Here is a 27,344-nt window from a genome sequence, read left to right on the forward strand (position 1 = left end):
CAAAGATTCTCAAGGGAAAGTGCAATTCTCAACTTGGAAAAGACTAAATTCTTGCAGATGAAACTACTTACTTTGAAAATCAGTAACAGTTTCTGTTTTTTAATGGAATACCTCAGCTTGCTAAAGACTAGACAGAAGCAGTTACCTGTGCAATAAATAGAAACCATAGCTTCATCTCAGAAAAGCCTGAGAAAAATTTACATCCTTGTAGCCTTTTGATTTGATTACTGCACTTCTTTCCCAGCAGTGCTTCTTGTCCCTAAACTGAAACAGCAGAACCACCAGTGATATAAGCTGACTCTTTTCCATAGTACTTGCCCTGACTTGTTCATAGCGGCTGCCTGTTAGCTGATAAACTACTCTGTCTCAACATTTAACTGCGCATACTTATGCCTGTAACACTATCTTTACCTACACTATGACAACACCAATTTGCTGTATACTTCAGGCTCTGCTTTAAGTTACAGCTGAACAGGATATTATTTTTGCATACCCTTCAGGAGAGTGAATTTCTCTACCACAGGCAAAAAGGGAAAGAAGCGGACTCCAGTTGTGGGCACAGGGAATGAGACCACAGTCAGTGGAAAGAGACATCGCTTCTCATCCTAGCACTTGCTCTGAATTGTCTTTTCCGTCTCAGGAAGTATGCACCATGCCACGAAGGAAGCAGCCTGTTCCCCTCACCCCTGCAGGACATGCCATCAATAAGTGACTTCCAAGTCTATAATCAGCTTTTTGACTGCTTCCCAGTAATCCCCTTTTCTCTTTCAAACAATCGAAAGAGTGGATTGAGGAGCTGCAGTTTTATGAGAGATTTGTAGCACCTCTTAAGAAGGATCTGTGGCTTTACAACTAACTTTTAAAGTACTGGTGTGCACAAGTATATAATGAAGCAAGAAATGTTTTGATAATTCTGAACTGCTAATAAAATACTATTGTATGTACGTGAGGCAAGTTCCTCTACTTCAATATTCCTCTTCACACTATGTGATAAGGCTTTTTTGGTTCCTCACTGTTGTGACAACTAAGCTTCCCAGAAAGACAGTGTAACCTAAATTTACTATCTTGTTTCTTAAGTGGTATCTTGCAACTTAACACTACAGCATTTAATAATCTTTAAAGATTTTTGGGAAAGTGTCTGCATATTTTATTTAACATTACTTCTAAATTTAGCTGGTAGTTGAGCTGTAACAGCAGATGTTCTCCAGGCAATTGCAGAAGAAGTTACTGAGAAGTGTTCTAGCAAAGGATATTTTGATTTGCCTCTTGTGCCTAGACGACGGGCCTTCATATTCGGAAAGACATTTTTCATGATCTTTCCAAAGTCAGCAGCACTTAATGGGTGATAGCCAAGATTGTCACAATAGCTCCTGCAACAAAGAGAAATAAAACGTGAATGGAATCAAAGTTAATACAAAAGGCCAGCCTGCATGCTAGACTCCAAAGGTTTTCAAAACGAAAACACTCAAACCCATCCATATTTAGAACCACATATAACATTAATGAAGCTATCCACAACAAACTGAATACATAAAAAATGTATACACAGAGCTATTAATACCATCGGTTTTGCCTTGTTCTCTACTGAGTTCAAAGACAAGTCATGTGGAGATTTAACAAGTAGTGGCATTAACTAGAGCACAGTTAAGATTCTCTCCACAACTTAGTTTGAAGCTATTATGTTTCAATTCACTTACTGTAGGACTTAGCAGTGACATTCTCTAGCCAGAGGTATGGCTTGAGTGTGTGGGAAGGCCTGAAGTCCTATTGGAGTATTTGAAAAGCAGCAGGTCCAAGATTTGTCTGCCTGCACAGCTGCAACTTGAGACAACTTAGCGAACAGATTTTCATGAGGCGTAGCTTCCCATGGAACCAGCTTCACCTTTATAGGTGTAACAAAAAAACAGGTATTGAGGACCTAGTCCTCCTAGCAACTGTTTGCCTACACTGAACTATAAGATCTGCTTAATTATAGATATCCTTACATGAATTACCAGCCCTAAATTCACAGATTTCTACTGCCTCTACAAATGCGGATCTGCTAATCTTCGCACAAATGAGTAAACAAGTTGATGACACAGGAAAAAAAGCAACAGAAGCTATTCATTTTGCTAAATTTACTTTCTAGTAAAATGGGTACCATTATCTGTCTTCAGTTCTCAAGAACACCAGAAGGAGTTTTGTTTCAACACCTGAGGTATTCAGAAAAATATCTCCTTAAGGCAGAGAGCAAGAATTGTTGATTACACTGCCAAGTGTGAACATTCTGAGAAATCACAATCACGTGAAAGCAAAGGAGAAAAACAACCTGCTCTGGAACGCTCAGCTACGCAGCAAGTGCTTGAGGCTGCACAAAGATACCAACACTACTACATATTGATTGCCTTTTGTTCAAGAGCACCGTAGTATTTCACAGCTGTTGACATGCTCAGGCCCAAAAGCACACCGGTAAAGCGTTCTCTTTCAGACTTCCTACGGTCACAGAGTCAGCACCACAGCAATAGCTCCTTTCCTGTGGGCAGCCCACCAGCAATACACAGAACCAAGCTGTCTCTGAACAGAAGAGGTGACTGTACACAGCTCTGTGTGGGCATCATAGCAGAGAGCATCAAGACAATCACTTCACACACTGCATTGCTCACTACTCTAACTTGGGTACATGCAGGCAAACAAATCTCTGTTCATCAAGGAAGAAAACAAAAAGCATCACTCCTGAAACAGAGGTTTAATTCCCAGCATCACATGGTAGAACCAGTCACAATCAGCAATGGCACCTGCATCCAAGGAGTCCAGACAAACAGCCTTCTCTGAAAACTGTAGCTACACAGAGAGATATTTTTGAGATATTTCCACTGCATTTATTTTCTCTGTAAAAATATCAGTTATTACAGAGCAGCTATATGCTGCTTTTACCTTGGCTGTATGTAGGTATCCTCCTTTTGCAAAGCACTGCCACAAATGTTATGATTTTGATGATAAACAGCAAGGTTTTTCTATTTGGTTCTACCATTCTTCCATAGAGCTTGTGTGCCCTTACTTTCCCCAGCTCTGTCTGCAAACTTGTGTAGACTGCTGTTATCCATGGGACAGAAATAAAAGACCTTTGTTTCTCCTTCCAAAATGAAGAAGGAAATGCAGTGTAGTGCAGAGGAGCCAGTCTTACCAAAACTTTCAGCCCATTCTCGTGACAACTCTCACTTTTTTCTTCTTTATTGAAAAGGAAGCGAGGGGATGGGACACAACACCCCCAACACATTCCCAATGAAAGTGGACAGACCACAGGAACAGGAGCTGCTGGACACTGGAAGCTCCACCTTTGGAGGCATAGCATCACAGATTAGTTAGAGTGGGAATGGCGCTTGGTAGCACCCTTTTAGACTTCAGTCTAAACACCAGCCCACAAGAGGCTCAGCTTTGAGGTCAAAACCAGGCTGCTCGGCTTCGCCCAGTAAGGTCCTAAAAACAGGCAGAAAGATTTCACACCCTCTTTGGGCTCCCATTCCAGTGCTTGGTTTCCCTCATTCATAAATGGTCTGGGATAAGGCAACATCACAAAACGTCAAAAGCTGGCCCTGCTCTGAGTGAGGGGTTGGACCTGGTAACCTCCAGAGGTTCCCTCCAACTACTTGATGTTTCTGTATCAGACACCAGGAAAATTTTTACCTGATTTATATACCAACAAAATTCATTTCACTGCATGTCAGTCACACTCTCTGGATTCTGGATTTGTCCCTTTGAAGTTGATACAAAGGAATGCTGCTCCAGCCTTGCTGCACCTTCTTAGGAATCAGAGGCTGCTTCATGCATAATGCTGTTCTAGACACGTCTCTGTGCTTTTTTATCTCAAGTCTTACCAGACTCCACTGGATTTTAACTTCCCTCTGAAAAATCCTAAAAGGTGGGTCTTTGTCACTTTCTAAGGCTGATTACAGGGCTTGAAGTCTCAACCACCATGTAAAGGGGGGCTCTCCGAATTTCTCTGCTGCAGTCAGCAGTATTTTTGACTGAAACTCAACAATGTCAGCAAAACAAAACAAAAAACCTAAAATAGCAAAACAACACAATTAGGAACCTATCAATCAATCAACTTCAAAGATAAAATTATTCCCTCTCCAAAAAAAAAAAAAAAAAAAGAATAAAGAAAAAAAATCAGTTCCTCGAGTCAAGCACATCTGTTTCAAGACAATTACTTGCTAGCAGCACCAAGTGTCCAGTTATATGGTCCCCCTGAATCCATACTGGCAGCTCCTGCAAGCTTGTGATTTCTGAGCTCTTATTATCATCCTGTAATTTCAGTTTTCAGACAGATCCTTCCATATGGCCCCTCCTCCTCCTGGCTTGGCCGAGAATCCTACATGTCCATCTGCGATCTCTCATTGACTTGACAAGACATACCAGGAGTCTCTTCCCTGAAGCTCTTCTCTCTGCTACTTGCACTCTTGGTACATCGCTGAGCCCAGGAGCTCTTTTGCTTATTTGAAGGGTGGGTGGGAAACAGATGGGGGAGGGAAGGTCTACAAAGAGACAGGAGTGACAATGGGTGCATCACTGCTTATGTTCCTTTGTACAGAGCGCACCTACACAGTAAATTTGGCAAGGGAAGTCCGTTTTCAAATTAGATGTACTCAAGACAGAAAATACAACAGGAGTGTGCTTGAATTAGACCACAAAAAAGATTAACCAACTACAAGCCAACAAGGATGGTCAGTCTAGGCAGCCCAGCTTAACTAGCTTCCCGGGCAAAGAACTGGATAAGATGGAGGTAATGGATTACACTGAGACAGAAGGCTCAGAGGAAAGCTACGCACTGTTCCTCAAAATCTGTCTTCCTTACTTAATATCGTATTAAATTGTCAGAAAAAAATGTGGCAAAACCATCTGATTCTGGAGGCATCACTGAAACAAAATGACTGGGGTGTTACATGCAAAAACTGAAAAGACAAGAATAGAAAAAAAGATGGAATTAAATAGCTCGAGATGGAAACTAATGCACAAGAATTAACAAGTGCTGCTGCTGTGAAGTAGGCACTCATCGACTGAATGCAGCGGAAGATAAAATGGATATGTTAGTCATCCTGTTGTTAATTATAATATATCCATAGCAGCTGATAACAAGGTGGATACAATCTTAGAGTAAACCAGCAGCATTACTTGAGGAGAATTTTTCTGTCACTGTACGTACAGGCTAAATCCCACAGAGAACATGGTACATATTCTGCACACCCTGTTCAAGAAAGCTGAACTCAACACAAGATGGGTGCAGAAAGAACCACTATGAATAGTAGGGAAGAACCTATTGCATGAAACGGAACAAAGATCTTGGCTTATCCAATCCACCCGAAGTAACTGATTTCTAAAAAACGGGTTAGAAGAAAACCTTAGGAAGAGGCAGGCTCTCCTTAAGCTAACGAACAACGCTGGCAAAGAAGTCCTAGAAATCACATAGGATGGAATAGAGATGTCTGAAATCCATCAAAGAAATGGAATTCTGTATCAGATTCTTAGGACTAGTAATAAAGCTAGGAAACAGTTGCTTTAGATGGGAGTTTAATCAGCTTTTAAAAGAAATACATAGTTACTCAGTTACAACAGAAGACTTGACAACACAATAGGTCCCATGCAGTTCCTATCAGGGAGTTTTTAAGTAAAACACTGGTTAAAAGCTATCAAACAAGCTTAGCATGAATCTCACATCTTTAATTTGTTTAATGTCCATGGTAGTCCTGTACCTACTGCCCTCTTCTGTTCCAGCTTCTCAATAGTCTTCTTCCACTTGCTAGTTAACATCTTTAACACTAACACACACAACCTATGCATCAAGTGGCCCAGCAGCCAGTAAATCAAGGATTAATGATTTACAGACCAGATAAGAGATACAAGCTCACTCAAAGACCTCCTAACCTACATTAAAGTGTATTAAGTGAATCTTCAGGGCACCAAGCATAAATATGAACAACATAACTTCCTTTTCTTGCATCATTGCAGTAGCAGCAAGAGGACCAAAGTGCTTACTGAAGGCTCAAAAATCATTTTGTGGACAAACAAGGATTTTTTTTCTGTGTAAGTACTGCCAGACTTGAAATCTTAATTCTCTATACTCAGCTTAATCTACACCTGGCAGCCTCCAGAAGGGTGTTTACTAATAAAGCAAAGATATGTAAGTAAAACTGACTGACGAGAAAACACTGAAAGGATTTATTTGATGGGAAGCAGCAACTATTCTCTTCAGAATACAGAAGAGAAGATCTCTACAGAAGAGATTAGGCAGCTCACCATGAGTCCCAATAATATATTCCAGACAGTATTCCCCTATAACTTCAAAAGGAAGCTGGCAGAAGCACCACGTGCACTGGAACACAGCTTCTTACAGCACAGCATATTCTGTCAGTGCAAGTGGTATTGCGGTGCCAACAAGAGAGGTGAAATAGCTCTCATTTACCTCCTTTCTGAAATTCAGCTGCAAGCTCTCAACCGTCCCAAGTGCTACTGGCTCATATTACGATGCATTTATCTCCCTTTTGAAGGGGGTAAAATAAGTGATATACTCATTCACTTTTACCTAGCTAGAGATGTGAATTTACAATTAAAAAGAGTAAGAAACCAAAAAGAAGCATCATTGTGTTAACTTAGATGAGGGATGCAAGACTACTGAAATGTGAAGGAGCTGGAAATGCTATCAACGTTTGCCAGCGCTGGATCGGTGTGCACTGTAAGCTTCTTTTTTCTCTCAATAGAAAAAAGAAAAACACAAAGGTGATACAGAAGAACAGTATTTTTATATATATATAAAAAAAAATTTTCGACCAAAATTTACAGCAGGCATTGAAACGCTGCTATGATGCAGCACTCTTCTGAAGCCTTTTAACTTCGATTTATTATGTGCAGAGTGCACAAATTTCCTCACTATGAGCTCATGCAACATTTATCTTTGCACACAGAGGAGAGAAATTATAACTTGTAAATAAGAGAGAAGTGAGATTTGAGAGGACTTAACGCCCCTAGGTAAAGAAAAATGACTTATCAAAACTAACTCATCTATTTATACGCCTCTTCCCCACCTCCCACTCCAAAGCTATTCTTCCTTTGGTGTGCAAGAATAGCTCATAAATACACTCACAGAAACTACATGTTTTAAAAACAGAACAGATGCTTTCAAAAGAGAACAGATTCCAAACATTTGATATTTTCCTGAATATTTGCTTTCCACCCTTATTTTGTTAGGCAAAAAAATACAATACACAAATACTTGATGCAGCTACATCCAAAAGCCATCCAAATTTCACACTCAACAATCTGTAGATGATGATTTTTCTGGGCATCTGCAGCTTGGCACAGCATGGAAGCCAAGCAGATTTGTTGCTGAAGCAGGCCATAAATTATTAAATAAGAAATATATTTCAGAATAACGCTTCCATTTCTCTCCCGCACAGCAGCTGCCACTGTTGCTGTGTCTGCGGGAGCAGCTCCTGCTCGGGGATTGGCTGCCCTGGCACGTCTGTGCTATTGGCCCCGCTTCCAGGCTGCGTCACCGCTCAGCTCAATGGGGAGACTTCAGAAATAGGTGTCTGCGTGTTTATCAACCCCAGGCAAGCGAATGCCATCATGCTGCAGCTCAGTCAGAGCAAAACAACTCTGCCAGAGAGAGTTAATTAAAAGGAGGCATTCACATAATGCAGCGCTGCAACAACTACCAAGGGCTGAATCCTGTAGGCATTTGTGAGGTGAAGGCACTCAACTCCCTGCAAATTATTGCAATCATTCAGATTATGGAAATATTCATACTAGGTCAGGAATCTGTTATTCATCTTCAGGCATCTGGGCCTTTTTTTTTTTTTTTTTCCCCTATGGGGAACATTTTGTAAATGAATCCAAATCCAACTTTTGCCAGACAGCTCGCCCTCCCTTGCTTCTAATCGCTCTCATTACATGATAGCTTCGAGACTTGACAAAACAGACTCTCAGTGGCCTTGGTTACTGGTTTCATGCATATTCAGGTATACTGTGCCTTTGTAGAAATCAGGTTTGCTGCAGGAAAGCCCAATACTTATGTATTATTCTGGAGAGAAAGGTACCATTGTCTAGATCTTATGTGCCAAATACCTGCCTTTCCAGGAGGAACAATTCAGCCCTTCATCCTTGTTAAGACAGTCATTTACATGTGCACGTATATATAATTAGAACAAAAAGCACTCTAAGACAGCAAGTGGCACTTTTAATTTGTGCCGCTCTGTCCAAAAAATAAAAACAATATTCATACTGATATTTCCTTGCTAAGAAATACTTGCACGTTTACTTCAGCATACGTAATGCACCACTCAACCAGCACAGTCCTATCTTCAGTGGCACAGCTACTGAATAGAGTTGGCCTCAGTTAGGTTAGCACCCAAGCACAGAAGGCCTTGTTCTTCCACGTGCACTTGTGTATATATGTCAACGGAGCACTTGTAGAGCCCGTGTCACAGAACTACTTACAACTTTGTAAGCACTATGCAAAAGCACTACCCGAAGCACTCACTTGTATTCATCATAAACCTCCTGTTTGGGAAGGGATGTCTCAGGGTGCTCTTCCAAGGTATTCCGTATCCAAGAGAAGGCATGCATCTGCTGTGCACGGCTGGATGACATGGAGATCTGATCACTAGTGAAAGAAGAAACAGCTCTGATGAGGACTTCACTCCATAGTTCCTCCTCAGTTCTAGTTTTTGTATTTGCACAGGCAGAAAGATGACAGCCAACAAAGGCCGGTACCTCAAACGTGCAGCTATTCTTTAAGGCTAAGGAAGCATTATCTCCCTTTTTTGTACACAATTCAACAGAGACTCCATACTCTGGTTCTTGCCTGATACACAGCCACACACAGAGTGATGGGCTAGAGTGTGCCTGCCTCCTGATTGATTTATTTATTTTTGCTGACCATTCTTAAGCTTCTGCCCATTCCGTCTGCCAACTGCCCTTTGCAAATACTCAACTTTCTCAGCAAGTGCTCAGAGTGCTTCCTGTAGGCAGCCTGCTGGGAACAGATGCTAATTTCATGATGTTGTGATCTTCAGGTTGTTTTTCTAGAGCTTCCTTTAATCAAACAAATGCTACCAGAAATACCGTTAGTTCTTTCTTTCCCCCAGCATCACATTTATGTTGCTATATTATCACTTCCTATGTAAAATATGAAAGAACGATTGCACTTAGGCTGCAAAAGATATTCTTTGATGAGTCATGCATTTTAGGAGGTTTATATTTACAAGGTATTTGAGCAATAAAGTTCAAATATTAAAAACAATCTTCACCAAAAAATAAGTTCTTAATATTTGAAGACAGCTTCTGCTACCAAACACGTCACATAATGAGTGCCACAGGAAGCTGTGTTTTCAGCACCAGCTGCTTACCTTTACCACACACATACCTTTTGTCTCCATTGTTGGGACCCGAAGGCAGCTGAAGGTAGAGGTAGAGTTTCTCTAGGTCTGTAAACTTCTCAACTTCTTGCTAGATAACAAAGGTGTTTTGGTTAAAAACAAAAGAAGAGGGTGGGGGTAGAAAGAGCAAACAGTAAGAGTTGAGCTTGACAGCTAAAATTGTCATCCAACATTGTATTCCAAAATAATATACTTTCAAACAGAAAAATACTTATGTGAAAGAATGCTACTGTGAGTACTCTGGGCCTAGAACTATGATTTTCTGTTTGTACACCACTACACACTAGAAAACACTTGTCCACAATGCCAGCTCCACAATACCATTACAAAATTCATACACAATAAAAGCAGGATCTGGAGAAATGACAGTAAGAGGACGCTTTTGTAACTGGACATGTAACATGAAAACCTCCATTATATTCTCAGAGCTCATTTGAAGCACCTCTGAGAACAAAGCATCAAAATACAGCTAGGCTGTAACTATGCAGAATGTCAGTCCCGATCCTGTAACCCACACCACCACAGCAATAGTTGTGTCACAGACTTCAATGTCATTTAAATACATGATGTATTTGCTTCCTTTGAATCAGAATTATTGTACACCTACTGAAAATAAGCCATTCCGTTACCATGAATCCCTACGATGCCTGAGTCCTACTCCAGAAGATACCAGCAGAGCAGCAGACACAAGAGGGAGTTATACCTGCTGTATGCAAACAGTGAATGCTAGGTATGAGCCACTTTGGGGTCATTCCAGATCTCCCACATCGACTCCGACATACCAGCAGCATCAGCTGAGGTAAGGTATTCCAGCCTGCTCAGCAGCAGCCAGAGCAAAGCCACGCAGCAACGAGTACAGATTCTTTCTGGAAGATGCTGCAGAACCCATGTGAGAGGTGCACTGCCAGCACAGAGGCTAAGAATACCACAATCTCTTTTTAATTCCGAATATAGCTTTTTGATTACAGTTCATTCTATTTTCCTTTACTGCTGTCTTACTGTCAACATAACCTTTTCCAAAAGGAAGAGAATGGGACCGGCAGCCAGTGAAGCCTGTTTATTTCAACAACAAACAGAGTGGGGAAAATAAATCCTGAACTTCATTTCCAACTGGGGTCCCTACCCATTCCAGTCAAGAAGTATCTCACTTCCACTGGCACAAAGTTAAGAAGAGAACTAGCCAGAGGTGAGCTCCCCCCTCCTCCTTGCTGGTCTTGCAATAAAATAAGCAGAGCGCTAGGACAGATACTCTCAGAGCTCACAGAAACATTGCCAACAGCAGCCAGGGAACAGGCACTGTATTGTTGCTTTTATTTGTGTAAGCTTCAGCAAGCCACAACATTAGGTTTTTGTTTAACCCCACCCCCCCGCACACTCCTGAGATGTGCTGACGCTGATGTCTGTCATCTATAACAGCTTACACAGCAATGGTGCACAGACCACCAAAGATCCAAAGCGGTATTTCTGAACAGGTGTGTTTCGTAAAATTCTCTCTGTTCTTCCTTCCCCGCACACATGATGGCATTTGCAATGGTGGTCCTTCCACCATCAATAATGGTTTAATGGTTTTATTAAAAAACACTACCGAGATCATTCTCCAAAGAAACATTTTAGAGAAAATAAACATTTATGAAAAGGTAGGAATGAAACAGCTGCAAGAAAATTCCCACTTGTTTATTAGACTTCCTTGTTTTCCATGTGCTTAGAATCAAGAGAATCACAGCATGGGCTGGGAGGGATTTTAAAGATCACCAAAAGACATGGGTCAGGTGAGATCCTCTGCAAAACAAACAAAAAAGCCCTAATGACCCTGATATCGAAGTGGAAAACAACCTCTTGTTTCCAAATCTAACGTGCTACTTTGCAGCGTAAGGGCTGGTTTTAGACTTTCACCAGAAAATGCTGAAGCAGCCTCAGCGCCCACTGCAGCTGGAGCAACTTCTGCTGTCTCCCAGCTGAAGGAAAGGGCTGCACACGAAGGCCCTGCCCGTGCTGCAGACGCTGCTATGCAGGTCCCCTCTGACAAGCATTCGTTCAAACAAAACCTGATTTACGTGTAGAGAAGAAATCTGATGGGATTATGTTAGCAGAACCTTTTTCAGAAGCTGCCAGTGAACCAACGACTCTCACCAGCACAACTGCATCCCTGGGGCTAAGGCAGCTGAGGATTAGGGCTCTCATGTCCTCAGCAGAGGCCAGACAGTAGCATTTTCCCTCTGCTTTCACTGAAAACCCACTCTTCTCCACAGGCTGCACTTCCTGCACAGCTCCCCCAGCTTGCAGCGATGGCTGTGCAGAGCTCCTGGGGAGGCAGGCCCTGCCATCAAACGGGAGAGAAAACACGCAACCAGGATGCAGAGCAAGTTCCTGGAGGTAATCCTACGTGGGTGATAATTAGATAAAGCTAAGCTTATTAAATGAGACTGAATCTGTTTAGACAAAAACATCTCAAAGCTGAAGAAGTTGCACCAAAGGCATTGAATGTGGCGCTGCTAATAGATTCGGGGAACAATGTTTTGCTTAAAAAATTCTGAACGTTGTGTTTTGCCTAGGCTGTTTTCTCTGAATGTTCCTAAAACTCTCAAAACTTTATTTACAGCCTCATTAAGTACAACTTCTTACCGAACCTTAGCCCTTATCTACCAGCTCTCAGTGGTAAGGCTCCAGTGAATTCAGTAGTCTCTCTGTTACCGTGACTGCTCCAAGTATCAAAACTTTCTAATTCTTAATGCAATCAGAAAAGCATTTGGGAAAGCAGAGGAACATTTCAGCTGGCCTACTGACAACAGATCTCTGACCAAGTTCAAAAAAAAAAAACAACAAAAAAAGTTAATGCATCCTGAATTTCACTTTGTCTTAAGTTGGATACATATGAAAATGAATGAAAAGAAAGCACAACACAAAACATACCAATTTTCTTCTTATTTCCCACTAAGAAAATAGGTCAATATCATGTTTGGCAGAAATCTAAACGTGGAACAGAGTGGAAAAGAGTCAGAGCATCAAAAGGAAAACTGCAATGCTGGCATCATCTTGGACAAATTCCCCTTTGTGTAGCCACTTAAAGTTTATGCTACAGTAGTTTTAATATCCACGCAGAATGTAAAATGTCTGGGGAATCTTTCCTCACTACTTAAAAGGACCTAAGTACATCTTTTGCTTGAATTTAACAGACCTTAACTGTTTCTATCAAATCAGCTGAAGAATGTTTAATTCTCCAAAGGTTATTTATAAACCTTACTTCTTGAAGCTGCATTAGAAAGACGCATGAGAGCGCTAAACTGGTTGTATGGCTGAGGTGTAAAGCCATCACAAAGCCCCACTCTGCTATTCTGGGTCTTCACACATTATATTTATCTCCTGTAATTGGAACCACATCAAACAAAGGAAGATACTGTGAAGATGGGGAGCAAGGAGCGTTCATACTTATTTCTTACAATTTGGCTTCAATTTAACCAAAAAAACACATCAAGTATTCAAAACATTTTAGTAATTTTACAGAGGAAAAACAGGACAAAGAACTAGAAATCTCAAGTCACAGACAAGGAAAGCCTTACGGTAATATATAAAGAAGTAGAAGTCTCTGGCATTTTTCTTCATTTTGGTAGTCACCCAAGACAGACAGTTCACCAAAGAAATGAACAAAATATGGAGCAAATAAATTAAACCAGAAATCCATTTGTGCATACAAACAATACAGATCTGGTCCAAATGATTCTGTCCTTTTACTGACTACGAACAATACAGAACAAGGACCTCTTAGGAACACAAGCAAGTTTCTTTTTAATTCCAACAGGCATTTTCTTTGAGCAAATAAGCAGCTGTAAAGTAATAGCAACTTTTTTTTAATCAAAAATAGTTTTTGACATCTGGTTCCATACTGACACTAGCTAGACACGAAATTTTTCATGGCACAAAGAGACAAACGATCAGTTCAACACAGAACGTAGCTAAGGAATTCATCTGTAATGTAGGAAACATGAGACTCACGGTCCTGCTTGGAGAAGCCAGACTTCAACTTGAGTCTCCAGATTCACATAATATCACTTGAAGTTTCCTGACTTCGATGGATTGAATCTTTCTATCTGTTTTTCTCCAACTGCTGATCCACTGGCAGGTCACAAGTGTTACTCAAAATTCATCTTATTGTTGCCAGAATGGATTACCATGGAAAACTCCAAGGAATAGTTTTGTTTTGTTTTTTGTTTTTTAAGAAAACATTAAGTCAGGCCCAACTTAAAATGAGATAGAGGGAAAAAACACTAAGCAACAATTACCAGAATTACAGTTTCTTGAAGGCTGAATTTAACTTTGACTTATTTTACACTTCTACAATGAAGGTAGAATTACAGGTTATTTCTGTCCTAAGGTTCTGGTGAAAATGAGCTGAAGGCCAGGGGCACCGCTGCAAGCATTTTGCAATACTACTATTTTAGAGAGCATGGACTGATCTTAGTATTTCTCTCCACATTTTGAGTATTTATATATAACTATATTCTAATCTAAGTAAAAAAGGCTATGCCAATGGCAATGTAACTTGCACATACTGGCAGACTGGTTCTAAAACCTGTCATATTTCAAAAGAACAAACATCTATTATTTAACAACCAGACTAAGAATAGCGGAGTAGTCAAGCAATCATCTCCCCACTGTGTGAAGAGAGAAACAAGAAGCAAAGGTTAAATAATTTGCTCAAGGTCAGATGGTTTGTTGGAACAATGCTCCAGAAAGCAGATAGCTAAATTGAAACAGAACCTATTATTCTAAAGAGATGCTCATAAACATATTTTGTAGGCTTGAGATGAACAGAAGCAGAAACGTATTTCAGGTGCTAAATATTCCAAAACAAGCCCTAAAAATACATGACAGCTCAGCACCGACAGGGTCCAAGTACAGCTGCCAGCAGCCAAAGCTACCCAGAGCTTCTGCCTGGTTCCTGTAGGGCCAAAAAGCGCCAAGCCCCCACCTTGAGCGCAGCAGGACGGAGGCAGGTTGCTTCACCAGCACAGCGCACTCACTGCTGCTGCCCACACTGCCACTGCTCCGGCCACTGGCAGCTTTGGTTTGCACAGCCATGGATCCAGCCACCTCTCACCAGCACCCAGCTCTTTTCAGAGGACTAAGGAAAGCAGCCTTAGCCTCCTTGCTAAGCAACTACATGGAGCGTACACTTCGTTACAGCAGGTTCAAGAGTTCAGTTAGTATGTGGCAAGAAATATAACAAAGTCATAGGAGACTTCCAGACATGTTTACTACAGTTAAAAAGATGTTATAATGAATTTTTAATGGCTGTTTACACCACAGTTCTTGCTAATTACCTTTTTTTTGGATTGCACCGTATACAATATTCTTATGATCTTCCAGAAACTGACAGTATGTCAGCTGTAAATGGTGCAATGTAACAAGTAAGAGGCAGATAACTTTCGTCTCTTGTATAAATAAAAATTACAGTCCTAGTGCCCTTACACTAGCTGTTTTCTGCAGTCCTCTGATGCTAGCTCCCTGCCGCAGAGACAACTGCCATCACCTTTGTTTCTTCTCCCTTTTTCTTCCTATCCTGTGTTAGGCAGCTGATGTTCTAAAGGGCATCCATGTGCTGCTCTGCACATCGCGGCTGCGGCTACCAAACACAAATGACAACAAGCAGAGTCTGATCTTTGTTATTTATTTATGTATTTCTTTTTTACAATTACTAGCAAACTGGTAAAGTTTAAATGCTCTAAGCCATTACCAGTACCTCTCAACATAACTGAAAGCCGGTCACAGATCTCCCCTTTACAGTTAAAGATGCAAGGGATGAGCATTGGCCCTTTATACCTCATGAGACTGATTCAGGGGCCCTGAGTTCGTTGCTATCTGACCCAAATCTAAGGAAGTGCACTTGAAGGAAGCATTCTGACCTGCCTGTAACCTTGGGCAGCAAGCAGCTGGTACTGGTCAGGTCCAAACACCGCAGTCACAGGCCGTTTGGACAAACCCATACACAGTCCAACAGCGAGGAAACCTCCTCATCCTGCCTTCTACAGGCCAACACTGGATAGGTCTGCAAGGAAGCTCCAAACAATTCATCTCCAGGTGTATGGTCACAGCCTTTTAGCTTAACGTACTTCTACATTCTGTCTTGCAGCTTACAGCTTTCCAAGAGCATGTAAAATGCAGAAACTGTTTTGACATGATTCAGCTTCATTTTTGTTTCTTGAAACTACTCTGGTCTTAGATTTTGCTTTTTTCAAACTACCTGAACAGCATCTGATCTACCTTTGCTGCCCTACAGTCACCTTTCCACTGTTGATAGGACTCCTCTGAGCTCATCAGCAGGACAGACAAGAAAGCAACTGGAACAGAAAATCGGGCCATCAGGAAATCCCCGCTCTGTCCCAAGCCAAGCTATGGAGATTGCTTTGCGTGCAAGAGCACTGTTCAGAAAAACATCTGGTGGACGATCACCATCGACTCGTGCAGATGAATGGTAACACTGGCTCACACCAACTGTAAATCTCTACTTAACTATCCTAGATTCATGAATCTGCAGAATTTAATGCAAGAACAGTCCTACTGTAAATTCCGTTTTCTTAAAACAGGTTTCCAAGAGCAGGTGACAAGTTAACTGCTGATTGTTTATTCACTCTCTGATGCTACTTAAGAACTCCTACCAGACTTTTATTTCACTGCAGAAAAAGCTGGTGTTAAGAATTTTACAGGTGCAGTTTGCCCTCTTGCAAACGAAGGCTCATGTACAAAATATTTTATATTCACCTGCTTTGTATCCGCAGACACCACTGGGGAATAAATAGGACAAAAATGACATTATGCATCACGTGTAGTTGGATGCATCTAGGAATTCTTTTAAGCATAGGTAAAACCAGGTCCAAAGTCTGCTTGCAAAACAACAATAAAGCTTCCTTGAAATCTCTCACCATGACAAATTAAGGTAACATTTAAAGGAAACAGAATTCAGTGCCATCTGAATTAGCCTTTGACAACACGACTTCAAGGAATATTCTGATTTAGCTCAGCCATATAGCGGAACAGATTCTATTTGATAGTATCCAGATGGTTGTCTATGTCATGTTTTTATCTTACCCGCTGGTACTTCTGGATGAAATGCCAAAGGTAGGAAGTCAGAATAAGCAGTCCCTTCCAGTCGTAAGACTTATGAACTCAGACTCTGATTTAAAGAAACTTGAAACCTATTGCTCACTATTAAATACAAACAAATCCTCTCAGTTTGTCCTAGATATTTGCTTCCCAGAAATTACCTCTACTCACTGGCTAGGATTCTGTTATTTTATTGCACAAAGGAATGTGATCTTGATGTATTTCAAGGGCTTTCCTTTCTTCAAGGAATGAAGCATCTGTTTAACGTACAGCTGAACTAACAGGACCTGCAGCATTGCTCACTTCTGGGAAGGTAGTCAAGATAGTGCACAACTTCAGGGGCTGGCAAGATTTAAAATAAACAAATAATCTGACAATTATGACATGAGCAAGACTTTCACGGACCAGGGCATTCTTCTGACAGGCTTTGTGCAAACATGCAGTTCAATCTAGTTCCTTCCTTAAAATGTGGCACTGGCCATGAATTAACTATTCAAGGAAACAACAAGAGCAATAATCATTGTCATTAGCAACCTAAAGAGCAATGGAACCTGAAGGCACAATTAGCTTCTTGCAGATTCTGATCTGTGCAATCCATAACACCTCTTTTAACAAAAACATGTGGACAAAAGCAGTAAGGCATCTTTCTAAGTCATATCTATACTGATAGCCTCTGCAAAGGGAAATCATTTGCTGTTGCTAGAAAGAGGGCAATGCTTCCCTGGAAAATGAGTACCAAACCTACACCATGCATTGTTTTGGGGGGTGGGCAACGTGAACTACTTTTGAACAGATTTAGAGGTAGTACCTTAAAGTATTGCCAAGGAACGACATGATAACAACTCTCGGTCTCCAGAGCTGTCTATTTTGGTCTTACAGTTCTATCAAATATTAAAAAGCATTCTGGAGTTGTACTTACCAAAATGCAGTCCACTTTAGATTGTACAGTTTTGCTAGACGTGAGGGAAGAAAGAGAGAATAGAAATCTTGAATTAATCTAAGCAGTAACAACAAAAATATTACATATTAGAAGTGCTATCACTATAGGCTTAATCTCCTGCTACAAAATGCAATGACAGCCTATGGAAGCATACTTCATCTGCAACGTTTTTGGTAGAAAGTCATTGCAAACAAAGCTATTTGTTAGAATTTTTGCTGTTTTACCCTTTTATATAAGAAGTGTATTTAAAATGAAATATCATTGCAACTGGGAACTATTATCCCAAGCTGCAAAGCAGCCAGGATGGATCTCACTACTTTTATTGTTAACTCTTCCACAATTCAGATGCATTTTATTTGTTCATCTGTAAACACAATTAACACCCCCCCCTTTTCCCCACACTTCACTAAATCCCACCACTTCAATGCATTTATTACCAGTTTTCCAAAGAGCTGCTACAAAGCAGACAATCTGTATCCCACTGACAACTTACTTAGAAGTTTTCCCCTCTAGTCTCACTACCTCCCAGTTGGCTTATTAAGAAGGGACTGGGTGGGGACTGAAATAAAAATTGCCATAAATGACCTCAGTAGATGTGCCAAGGTACGGTATGGAACTTATTAGACTTCACATAAACACACCCATAAGCAGCTTTTGTGTTTCTTGAAGAGTACTGCATGCTGTGTGCTCGGCTGGACTGCGGGTCAGTTGAAGGCATTTAATCATCCCTCTGAACATGAGAATGAGCTTTAACATGCGGAAATAAATAGTCCTTACTGCTGAACACTTACTGAACAAGCACTGAACAACCAGTGTGAGTTTAGGAAACACTTCGCTGCTGGTAGGATAGAACATAATGAAACATCCTGTTAGCAGAACTAAACAGAGAACTTCCAGTTGTTTTACTTTTGTACAGGTGCTACCACATCCAAAAGAAAGGCCAAGTAAGGTATCCAATGGACATACTAAAATCACAACTAAAACAAGCCAAACAGCTCTAGTGCCCGGTGGAAATAGGTGCTGAATCAGTTGCTCTAGCTCCTATGTTACGTCCAATGTTCCAAGAGGCAGGAGCCTGGCTGTCCTGGTTATTACAGCATCGCATTTTGAAACCAGAAGGTCTAAAGTATGTCCTGCAGGAGCTGCTGTTACTGATCCCCTCCACCCCCCTTCCCGTACAAGCAGCAGATACGGCGATAATGGCAATACAACAACAAGCATCAACAGGCAAAACTGGCTAGCAAGGCCACCGATGGAGATCCAACGGTCACGTCTGCTGCTGCTGGCCTGCTGTTAGGACAAGCAGCTGGGAAGATGCCTGGGAATGCTAAGGCAGGAGCGAAGCTGAGCGGCTGGGGATTTGTGCAAACACCGAGAGCTAAAGGCAGTGAAGTGGAAGTTTCTCCCTGCCTAGAAGGGGCTCCCACCTACTGGAACAATCGGAGAAGGGCATCCAGATGTCATCTCACTCTTCATAAACCACCATCTTACCAGAAAGTCAACGGACACCAAGCGTGGAAACCTGCTGCTGCTAAGAGGTCTCACTGCATCCGACTCAACGCTGAGCCAAGCAGTACTGAAGCTCAGGGCTGCTCCCAGAGCACAGCTCTCGCCCTGGACTCCACCTTGCCCCACTGCCTCCTGCCCCTAGCAGGGTTTCACAATGCTTCTTCTGCTACGGATCCGCAGCCTTTTTCATAAAGCAGCAGACAACACGTGCCTACTTTTGCACTGAAGCCTTTCCATGGCTTCACATGAGAGCTTAATGCAGAAAAGCAACACAGAGGATAAGGGGACGCAGGGGACAGGCAGACCAAACTTAGTCCAAACACCGCCTTTTCTCTGCGGACTCGCTCACGATGTTTTGTGCTGGGTTTTTCAGAAGGATGTGCTTCTGCCAGCACAGTTGACAGCCCGGGCAGATTCTGCCAAACTGCCCATAAGCATGCCCACTTGCATTAATATTTTCTTCTTGCAAAAAAAAAAAAAGAAAGAGGCAAACTGCCAGGAGGCAGCTGGGCAGGAGATCCCTGGAGTTGTCCTTTTATCTCCAAAGATCAGGCTGAGTCAGTAAATGTAAATTCTCAAATTCAGTTCAGATTCTTCCAGTTGTGACCCCTGCTCCGACAGCACTGATCAACACTGTCTAGAAGCAACAGCAAAAGAGCAATAATTAGACCAGTGAGTGCAGTTTCTCTGTTCCCTTTTTGTCAACTGGTGGCACAAAAAGGATAGTCGAGTTCGTGTCCTCTAATCCCCACACAGATGTTGTGACATTTTACAAGGCAAAGGTCCCAGGGCTCAGGCAGGAGTACGCATGATGTCTATTTTAACAGACATTTTTTCACCTCCTGCTGTGTGCTCCTTGGTATTCTAGAAGGACATTATTCTAATTTGTCACTGGTAAACTGAGGCTTCTTTTACCCTAACCATATCCCAGGTTCACACAGGCTGACTTCATAAAGCCTGTGCCTGATGAGAAACACTTCTTATTTACCTTGCAGGGGAGTTGATCCACGTCAAAGTACAGCAACAACAGCCCTCTGCAGAACCAGCCCTTTGGCCGGGAACGTGCTGGGACAGCGATCTTTGCATGGTCCTGAGCACTGCACAGAAAAGCTCCTTCTGGTGAAATTACAAGATGAAGCATCTCCATCTTATCAGGAGATAAAAGGACAAGTGACAAATGTGGTGAAGTAACAGCCACCCCAGTTAAGATGTATTTGACAATGTTATTTATTTTACGCCACTTCTTCCTTCACTAGCTTACAAGACAGATGTGTTTTGAAAGCTGACAGTTTTCAAATTCTCAATAAATAAGCCTGATTCTGTCTCTGCCAAATGCATCTATTACCTAATAACTACTTTAATGGCAGTAACTGCACCAGTCAGGCTCAGCTTTACAGGCACAAAATTTTAATTTGGTCAACTGTCTTGGGAGACTTCTGGCAAAAGTTCATTTGGTCGCTCTCCCACCCGCAATCACAACAGCAAGGCAGCCTCAGACCCTGCCCACAGACCTACGCCTCACACTTGGATTTTGGGGCTGTTACCCATGCACTTTGCTAGGTGTCCAGTACCAGTTGTGGAAGAGCACCCAAAGTGACAGATGCTCTCGCTAAGGAAAATAACCATTTGCATCTATTAGTGACCTACGTCCACCTCATTTTAGTTTTCAGAGGCCACGCTGCTAGCGCTGCTCCTCCTGGGTAGCTGCTCCACCCTCCGTGCCAGCGAGTGCCCGCAGCGCGCGGCACAGTTACGGCACCCGTTCTTCTGCAGCTCCCTATGCTGAAAGTCTCCCTCGAGTCCAACGAGTTCCCTTACCCCATCTACAACTTCATGCAGGCTGCTCCAAGCAGTTGAATCCAGGGAAAGCAGCAGCTCCTCTGACTGAGGGGACAGCTGTCCCGTAGGGGCGATAACAAAGGCGCTTGTTTTTGACAGCTGCCTTCAGTCACCAGCTTGAGGTCCTGATCCTCCACGAGCACCTGGGAGCACAAAGCTACAACCTTTGCAAAAAAGACGAAGTGACCCTACTGCAATCAGTGAAGTATTTACTCAGTGGATGCTGCGAAGCAGGCTGACAGTTCAGATACACGCAGCTACTCCAGAAAGATGTGTTTCAGCCCCACTGCCTACAGAAATGCCTCTCAAATACACCAGCTCTGCCCAAAACACCAGTCTGAAACAGTTCCCCTCTGAAGAACTACCCTTAGCCGTCAGCTGGAACACTCAAAACCAAGAGCCCAGCTTCTTCTAATGAGCTGAAGAGCAAGGCAAAGGGGGATTATTCAGCCTGTGCTTTACAGAAGCGGACCAGCAGCTCCCTGCAAAGCCTCTGTCTTTCACAGAGCCCCCCAGCCCTACACCTTCCCCAGGAATACACGGGCAGCTCTCATGTCGCAGACCAAAGCCTTACTGGAAAGCCTCTCAGCATTTTTCATGGACTCAGCTCCTGACTCAGTTGTTGGGCCCAAGCCCTGTGACAGCTCCTGCACGCTCACTGTTCAATGTTGCAGCAACTGAAGCTCCTGAACGCTGCAGCCCTGCTGGCAAACTCCTGAAACGTTGCTCTAAGCAACACCCTGGGTACAGGGACACGTAGCTGATGCACTCTGAGCAGTATGGGAGTATCTTATTGTAAGATATGGCAGAACTCGGTTGCTCTGAGCACATTTACTATTTCCTCAGTGCTGTAGAGTAGAGGCCGTATCATCACAGGGGATATGAGAGGCCTTATGCCTGTGAGATCAGAAAGAGGAAGGCAGCTGGGAGGGGTAAAACAAAGCCCTCCAACTTGCTAGCTGCTGCTCAGTTAACTCCATAAACCTTCTCCAGGTCAGCACAACCACTGGAACTAACACCAGCTTTCCAACAGTGAGTTATTGGTTTAGTATCAGCGCAGTGAATGCTGGAGGAACATCTATGCACGTGCTGCAAACACCCCGTGAGCGCCCGGCCGCTGCAGCGCAGCTCCTCTTCGGGGAGCCACCGTGCACAAAGGACACCAGCAAAGGGGCTCTCGGTCCTGTGCCAGGCAGGAGCGGGACAGCAGCACCTCCACGACACTGCCCTTTACCCCAGCAAAGGACATCCCAGCCTCAAAAGCCGCACAGGACGTGGCTCCCATCATTCAGGCACTAGCTGCAGACTTAATCCTCAGATGGAGGAAGTTGTACACAACTGCAACAGAAGTCCAGCTTCACAGAGTTCGGGAGACAAGTGCAGCCAGGATTTACAGTGCAAAATCCTGTAATGGTTTGAGTAAGGTGCCTCAGGAAGCCTGGAGCCCCTTCTTCATTATGGCTTTAACTCCAGCAGTGAGATTGAAACAAATCTTTGTATCCTCTTCAGCACAGTCCTGCAAACACCTGCACAGACTGCAACAGCCTCCTGAGAACGGGCTCCAGAGCTCTGCTTCACGTGCTTGGTGCATTTTGGACAGCCCAGGAAAAACATTATTTCTGCCTAACCCTACTGCAGGTTATGCCAAGGAACAACTTGCCATCAGTGCCCAGAGCTATGCCGTACCTTACGGAGATAGGACACAACCTGAGCAGGCAGAAGCATTTCCCACTGCAGAGCTCCCAGAGCACACACGCTGAGATCCATCATTACCCGACACAGGGATGCAGGAAGAAAAGTTGTGACTAGAAAACAAAAACCCCAGCGTGCAGGTACCTCCCAGCACTGCTAATTAGTTACCATCGGAGATGATAAAGCAGTTACCAGTTCAGACAAATTATGCCAAGAGGGAGGTTTATAAAGCTCTAAAATAAGCTTCCTTTGGAGAAGTGGGGGGATGACCACAAGCTTTTTCTCTGGAGAGCTCAGCACAAAACCAGCACCAACGTGGTGCAGCTCCAGAGGCTGCTCAGCAGCCACCAGGAGATCTCCCAGAAAGTCACCTGTAGCCCACGCGTAGGCGACATGCTGCTACCCCAATATTTTTAGGCAGATACCCGAAAATAAGCCTTCTGTGTGAAAGTGGAAGGTACCTAGGTAGGAGAGCTGGCTGCCAAGGAAGAGTTATTTTGGTCACATGGCCCCTTACAGATTATCCAGCTACGCAAAGTCTCCATTTCTCACTGCACCAAGCCTTCCCTCGTACCATCTTCAAGGGTTGTCTGCCGAACTACTCAACGACAGGGTCTGCAGGTAGTCTTGTTCCTTCTGTGGAGGAACAGCACCAAGCGAGCAGCAGCCCCTCTTGCTGTCTCCCAGGCACAGGTATTTCAGCGTTGGCAGCAACCCAGAGTTCTTCCTGTTCAGTTTCCTGCTGCCTCTTTGCCTCTTCCAAAAACCTCGTTAGTTCCCAAGGACAAGTCAGCCTCCGTTACTAAATACCAACCGTGCCAATTCAGGGCAAGTCATTTTTCTGAAAGCCATGTCAAAACAGAAGGGATAATTATTAAATTAATTAAAGTAATTATTAAAAACTGAACACCCACCCTTTCCAAAAGACTCAGATCTCTCTTCCAGGATGCTGGGGACATCAGACGACATTTCACAGAAGTCCATTTATTTTGAATGCTGCGAGGAAGCACCCAGCAACAGGCCCACCAACCACACGACAGCAAGTGGCACCCTCAGAGAGGTATTATCATCACACTGCCTGCCTGCGGGATTCGGCCCTTAATTCTTAGGCTGACTGAATTAATGCTTCTCTTCGAGTAACAGCTCTAAAAATATCTTTATAGAACCTTCCATTCAGAAGCACAAAGAAATGTTAAACTGGAGCCAAGGATCATCTAAGGAGAAAATTATGAAAACAGCCGCCTATGTCTGTTGCTACTCAATTAACATCTTAACATATGCCATGTTACGTTGTCTGGCTTGGCTCATATTGATAAAGAAGTAAAATGGTTGTAAAAGCATTTCAACTAAATATTTAGAAAGCAGAGCTGCAGAAGGCTGAAATCTGTTTCAATTACTGCACTGATGACTACACCGCTTAGCTAACGGAGGCAGAGCTTTCGCTAGCACAGGCCGGTACGGAACAGCTCTTGTGAAAGGAAAGCACACCCAAGCAGGGCATTTCCACAAGGCAACCTTGGCATCAGTCACTGCATCCCCTCCCACCCTCACCTCTCACAGTGAGGCATGGAAGAGCCAAAAAGCAGGGCTTCTGATGCCACCTAGGGGCTCTCTCCCTGCCTGCACTTTCTCTCCTGCAGATAATTCAACTTGATGTCTTAAAGGCGAAGTACAAAATACTACGGGCTGTTTTGGGGACCTGTAAATCCTGCAGCTCTCAGTGCCTTAGGTGATAGTGTGCCATGGGATGGCTGAACCCGCCACAAAAGCTGAGCTTTTCCAAGTGCCTACTTAAAAAAGCAACCGAGGGACCAAAGCCCTGGGAAAAACAGCCCACGGCAGTATAAAGATGAAGTCACAGCCTCCGTGTTCACCTGTAGAGGCCATTTCAAGCAGCAGCATCCAGTTGAACTGCAAGCTGTTTCTCAGCTGACCAGTTCGTTTTCCTTTCTGTGTCAGTGCCTTTATGTCAGACCATGCAAATTGTACAGCCTGAGCTGAGCTGGATTTCATTGAGTCGGATCTGTTTGCTGATCCAACAGAAAATTTATCATCTCATTAATGCAGACGAGCTTCCCACCGAACCAATTAACTGAAGCAGCTCATCCCACAACCCCGGGATCCAACGGGAGGCAGAGCCCGCAGAGCTGCAGGTTCCAGCATTTTGGCGATGGCTCACAACCAGCTCGTTGGCAGCCTAACTTTCCAGTACCCTCCTAGTGATGCCACAGCGAGCTATCAGAGGAGACAGTGATTAGGTCTGACACTATTTCAAACACTTAAAACCACCAACAACAAAAAACAGCAACTGAGCAGTGAGATTCAGATGACAAGTTTTGAAGACAGGGACTTAACTCTTCTGCCTGTATTTGAAGACTCCTTTAAAACAGGGAATAAAATCTTCATCAGACAAGTGACAAGTCTTTCCAGGCACAGAGCTCAACTTACTTGCAGAAAAGATGCCATTATCCTATTTTGTGTATTCTCCCAGGTTCTCTCAACAACTTTTTGGAAAGATTTTCTTCAATAAGGATGTTAATCTTGAAATGAATCGTAGAAATGGACCTTATGTGCAATAGCAGTTTTCTATCAAATCTGGTTGTACCTTGTCCCCTGCCACACATTTCACCTTTAAGCTCGCACAGCTGACTTCTCAAATGCCAATTTGCGCTGTCGTATCATGAAACTGTCACAAAGGAAGACAGATTTGGACGTGAACAGACCCAGATCTGTAAACAAGAGAACTGCCAGTAACAGCGAACGTACCTCAATCTATTCAATTAAACTACTTGAACCTAGCACAAACACAAGCCAACACAACCAAAACATTTAATACGAGACAAATTAAATCTCCCAGTACTCAAAAGCAAGTATATTCTCATTTCAGATAGAAGGTACAGGGACTGTAACTCTGTCTTGGAAGCACATGAAGTATTGTTATTTCCCTAAAGCATAAAAATAGCCAGAGTTCTGTCCGCTGGAAATGTACCAAAGTATCTAACTAAGGCCTCAAAAAAGTAAATACAGAAAGCTGCCACCAATTTGTAAATATTGGCTCTTCAGCTTGAAGGCAGACTCCTTTAATCCAAGCCAAAACACTCTTCTTTGCAATATAAGGAAGCAAGAGAAACACCAAACTGATAAAAGAGTGGGCCAAGCCGAGCTGCGACCAACTGATCTTCCATGTAACCTAATCTACGTCCTTCCACTTGCAGAAGAGAAAACCCAAGGTCGGGTTTAAATTAGACACAAAAAGGGGCAACACTGGACCACGCAGCTGAAAAAAACACTAGATCAGCATGCCACTACATTTTAAGTTACTGCAGGTTAAAATTAGTCAAACGCATGACTTCAACACTTGTTACTAATATAAATGCAAGAGAAATATTGCATACAGGACAAAAATTATTTAATCCCTACTAATTCCTGAGACTATGATTATTTTATACATTATTTAATAATGCCAACGATGCAAACAGCTGAACAAAGAAGGAAGATAAGGCTGCTAATGAAATACCCGTCTCCCATGTAGCCCCTTACAATGAACTGCCAAGTAAGAACTGCTGAGAAATAATCAGTTGGCAGACATGAGAGTACCTGGGCCTGAAAATTAAATATATTAACATCTCTTTTAGCTTTCCGAGGAACTCTAGCTCTATGCAAATGCTGAAGACTCATTTCCACAATTCTTAAAATAACTGGGAAAAGCCTGCCACAGCCACAGCATGCCAGGTGCTCTATTCCAGTAACACAACAGTCACTGAAGTTCCTGTTTTGTATTTCTCTTTTAAATTACTAAAATACACTTTTTGGCTACAAACTACTTGAATAAACTCTTAGAAGAAATAAGAAAATGGTCTTATACGTTTCTCACCTCTGTTTTTTTCAGCACTGATCTAAATTAAAGTCAGTGTATATTGTTACTTTCAGGCAGGACTCTGTACCAAAGCTGTGATGCCCTCTGCACATTACGTGGGCAGATGATAACGCCTTCAGAGGAGCTGCATCCTGTATTTATTGCTGACAACCCATATGAGGCACTGCAGGGTATTCCAAGATCAGTCTGCGTGGATCAATTGCCTGGAAAGCCCCAACACAGAAAGCACAGGGTGATCTACATAAAACTACATGAACCAAGTCCTACTGGAGAAGTCTTTGTGTCTGCAGCATGTCCTGCTAAAAGCAGAAAGGTTTGTGGCTAAATGGCAAATCACCTATCACAACGGGTCACAGATTTCACAATGAAAACTGCCTTTAAAACTAATTAGAAACCAACCAACCATTGTTGTTCCTGAATTCAGTCGTAGATAGCTCTGAGATCTGCTGCTGCAGTTCCAGCCCCGGTCAGCAGGAGCCCAATCCAGTTACAACTTGATTCCTCAGGGCTTGTATTTCTAAAGGGCCTGACTGGGAGATGCTAGGAAGCACGATGAGGTTTGTCTCAAGCCTTTCTCCCACATGGCTCCACGAAAGGATGCCTAGGGAAACCGAAGGGGTGGCAGCACTTGAAAGAACAGAAACAAGGAAACGCAGCCACAAAACAGAGGTGCACAGACCCCTCCGTACCATCAGCTTGAGAAAGACAAAAGCACATCACCTGCCTGCGGAGCACCAGGACAGGGCGCAGCGTAACAGGACGCAGCCCTGCCTCCCCACCTTCTCCTCCACAAAGCACGGCCACAAAAGGCTGGTGACAAGGTGCCGTGGTGTGCATACACCCACGAGAAACAGGGAATGGTGCACACCGCTTACACCTAACGCACAACCAGAAACGTGTGAATGTGTACTGGTTTATGGTTATTCTGCAGAGTTACACAAAGCTCAGGCCATCAAACACATCCAAGCCCCCAGCG

General features: G+C 43.0%; 1 protein-coding gene across 2 annotated transcripts in view; it reads right to left on the reverse strand.

The window, feature by feature from the left end:
- The window catches only part of RFX7 (regulatory factor X7), a 54,495-nt gene that overhangs the window by 13,226 nt on the left and 13,925 nt on the right, over window positions 1–27,344 (reverse strand). The window contains exons 2-5 of one of the 2 annotated variants that reach the window (XM_082769186.1): window positions 17,431–17,464; window positions 9,401–9,483; window positions 8,516–8,638; window positions 1,250–1,370 (exon numbers count right to left, since the gene is read on the reverse strand). In XM_082769186.1, the coding sequence (XP_082625312.1) occupies window positions 1,250–1,370; window positions 8,516–8,638; window positions 9,401–9,483; window positions 17,431–17,464 (361 nt within the window). The remainder of the gene's footprint in view (window positions 1–1,249; window positions 1,371–8,515; window positions 8,639–9,400; window positions 9,484–17,430; window positions 17,465–27,344) is intronic. The other variant, XM_082769187.1, reaches the window with a different exon arrangement.

The sequence above is a fragment of the Aythya marila genome (genome assembly GCF_965140915.1).
Source record: "Aythya marila genome assembly, chromosome: 11".
NCBI lineage: Eukaryota > Metazoa > Chordata > Aves > Anseriformes > Anatidae > Aythya > Aythya marila.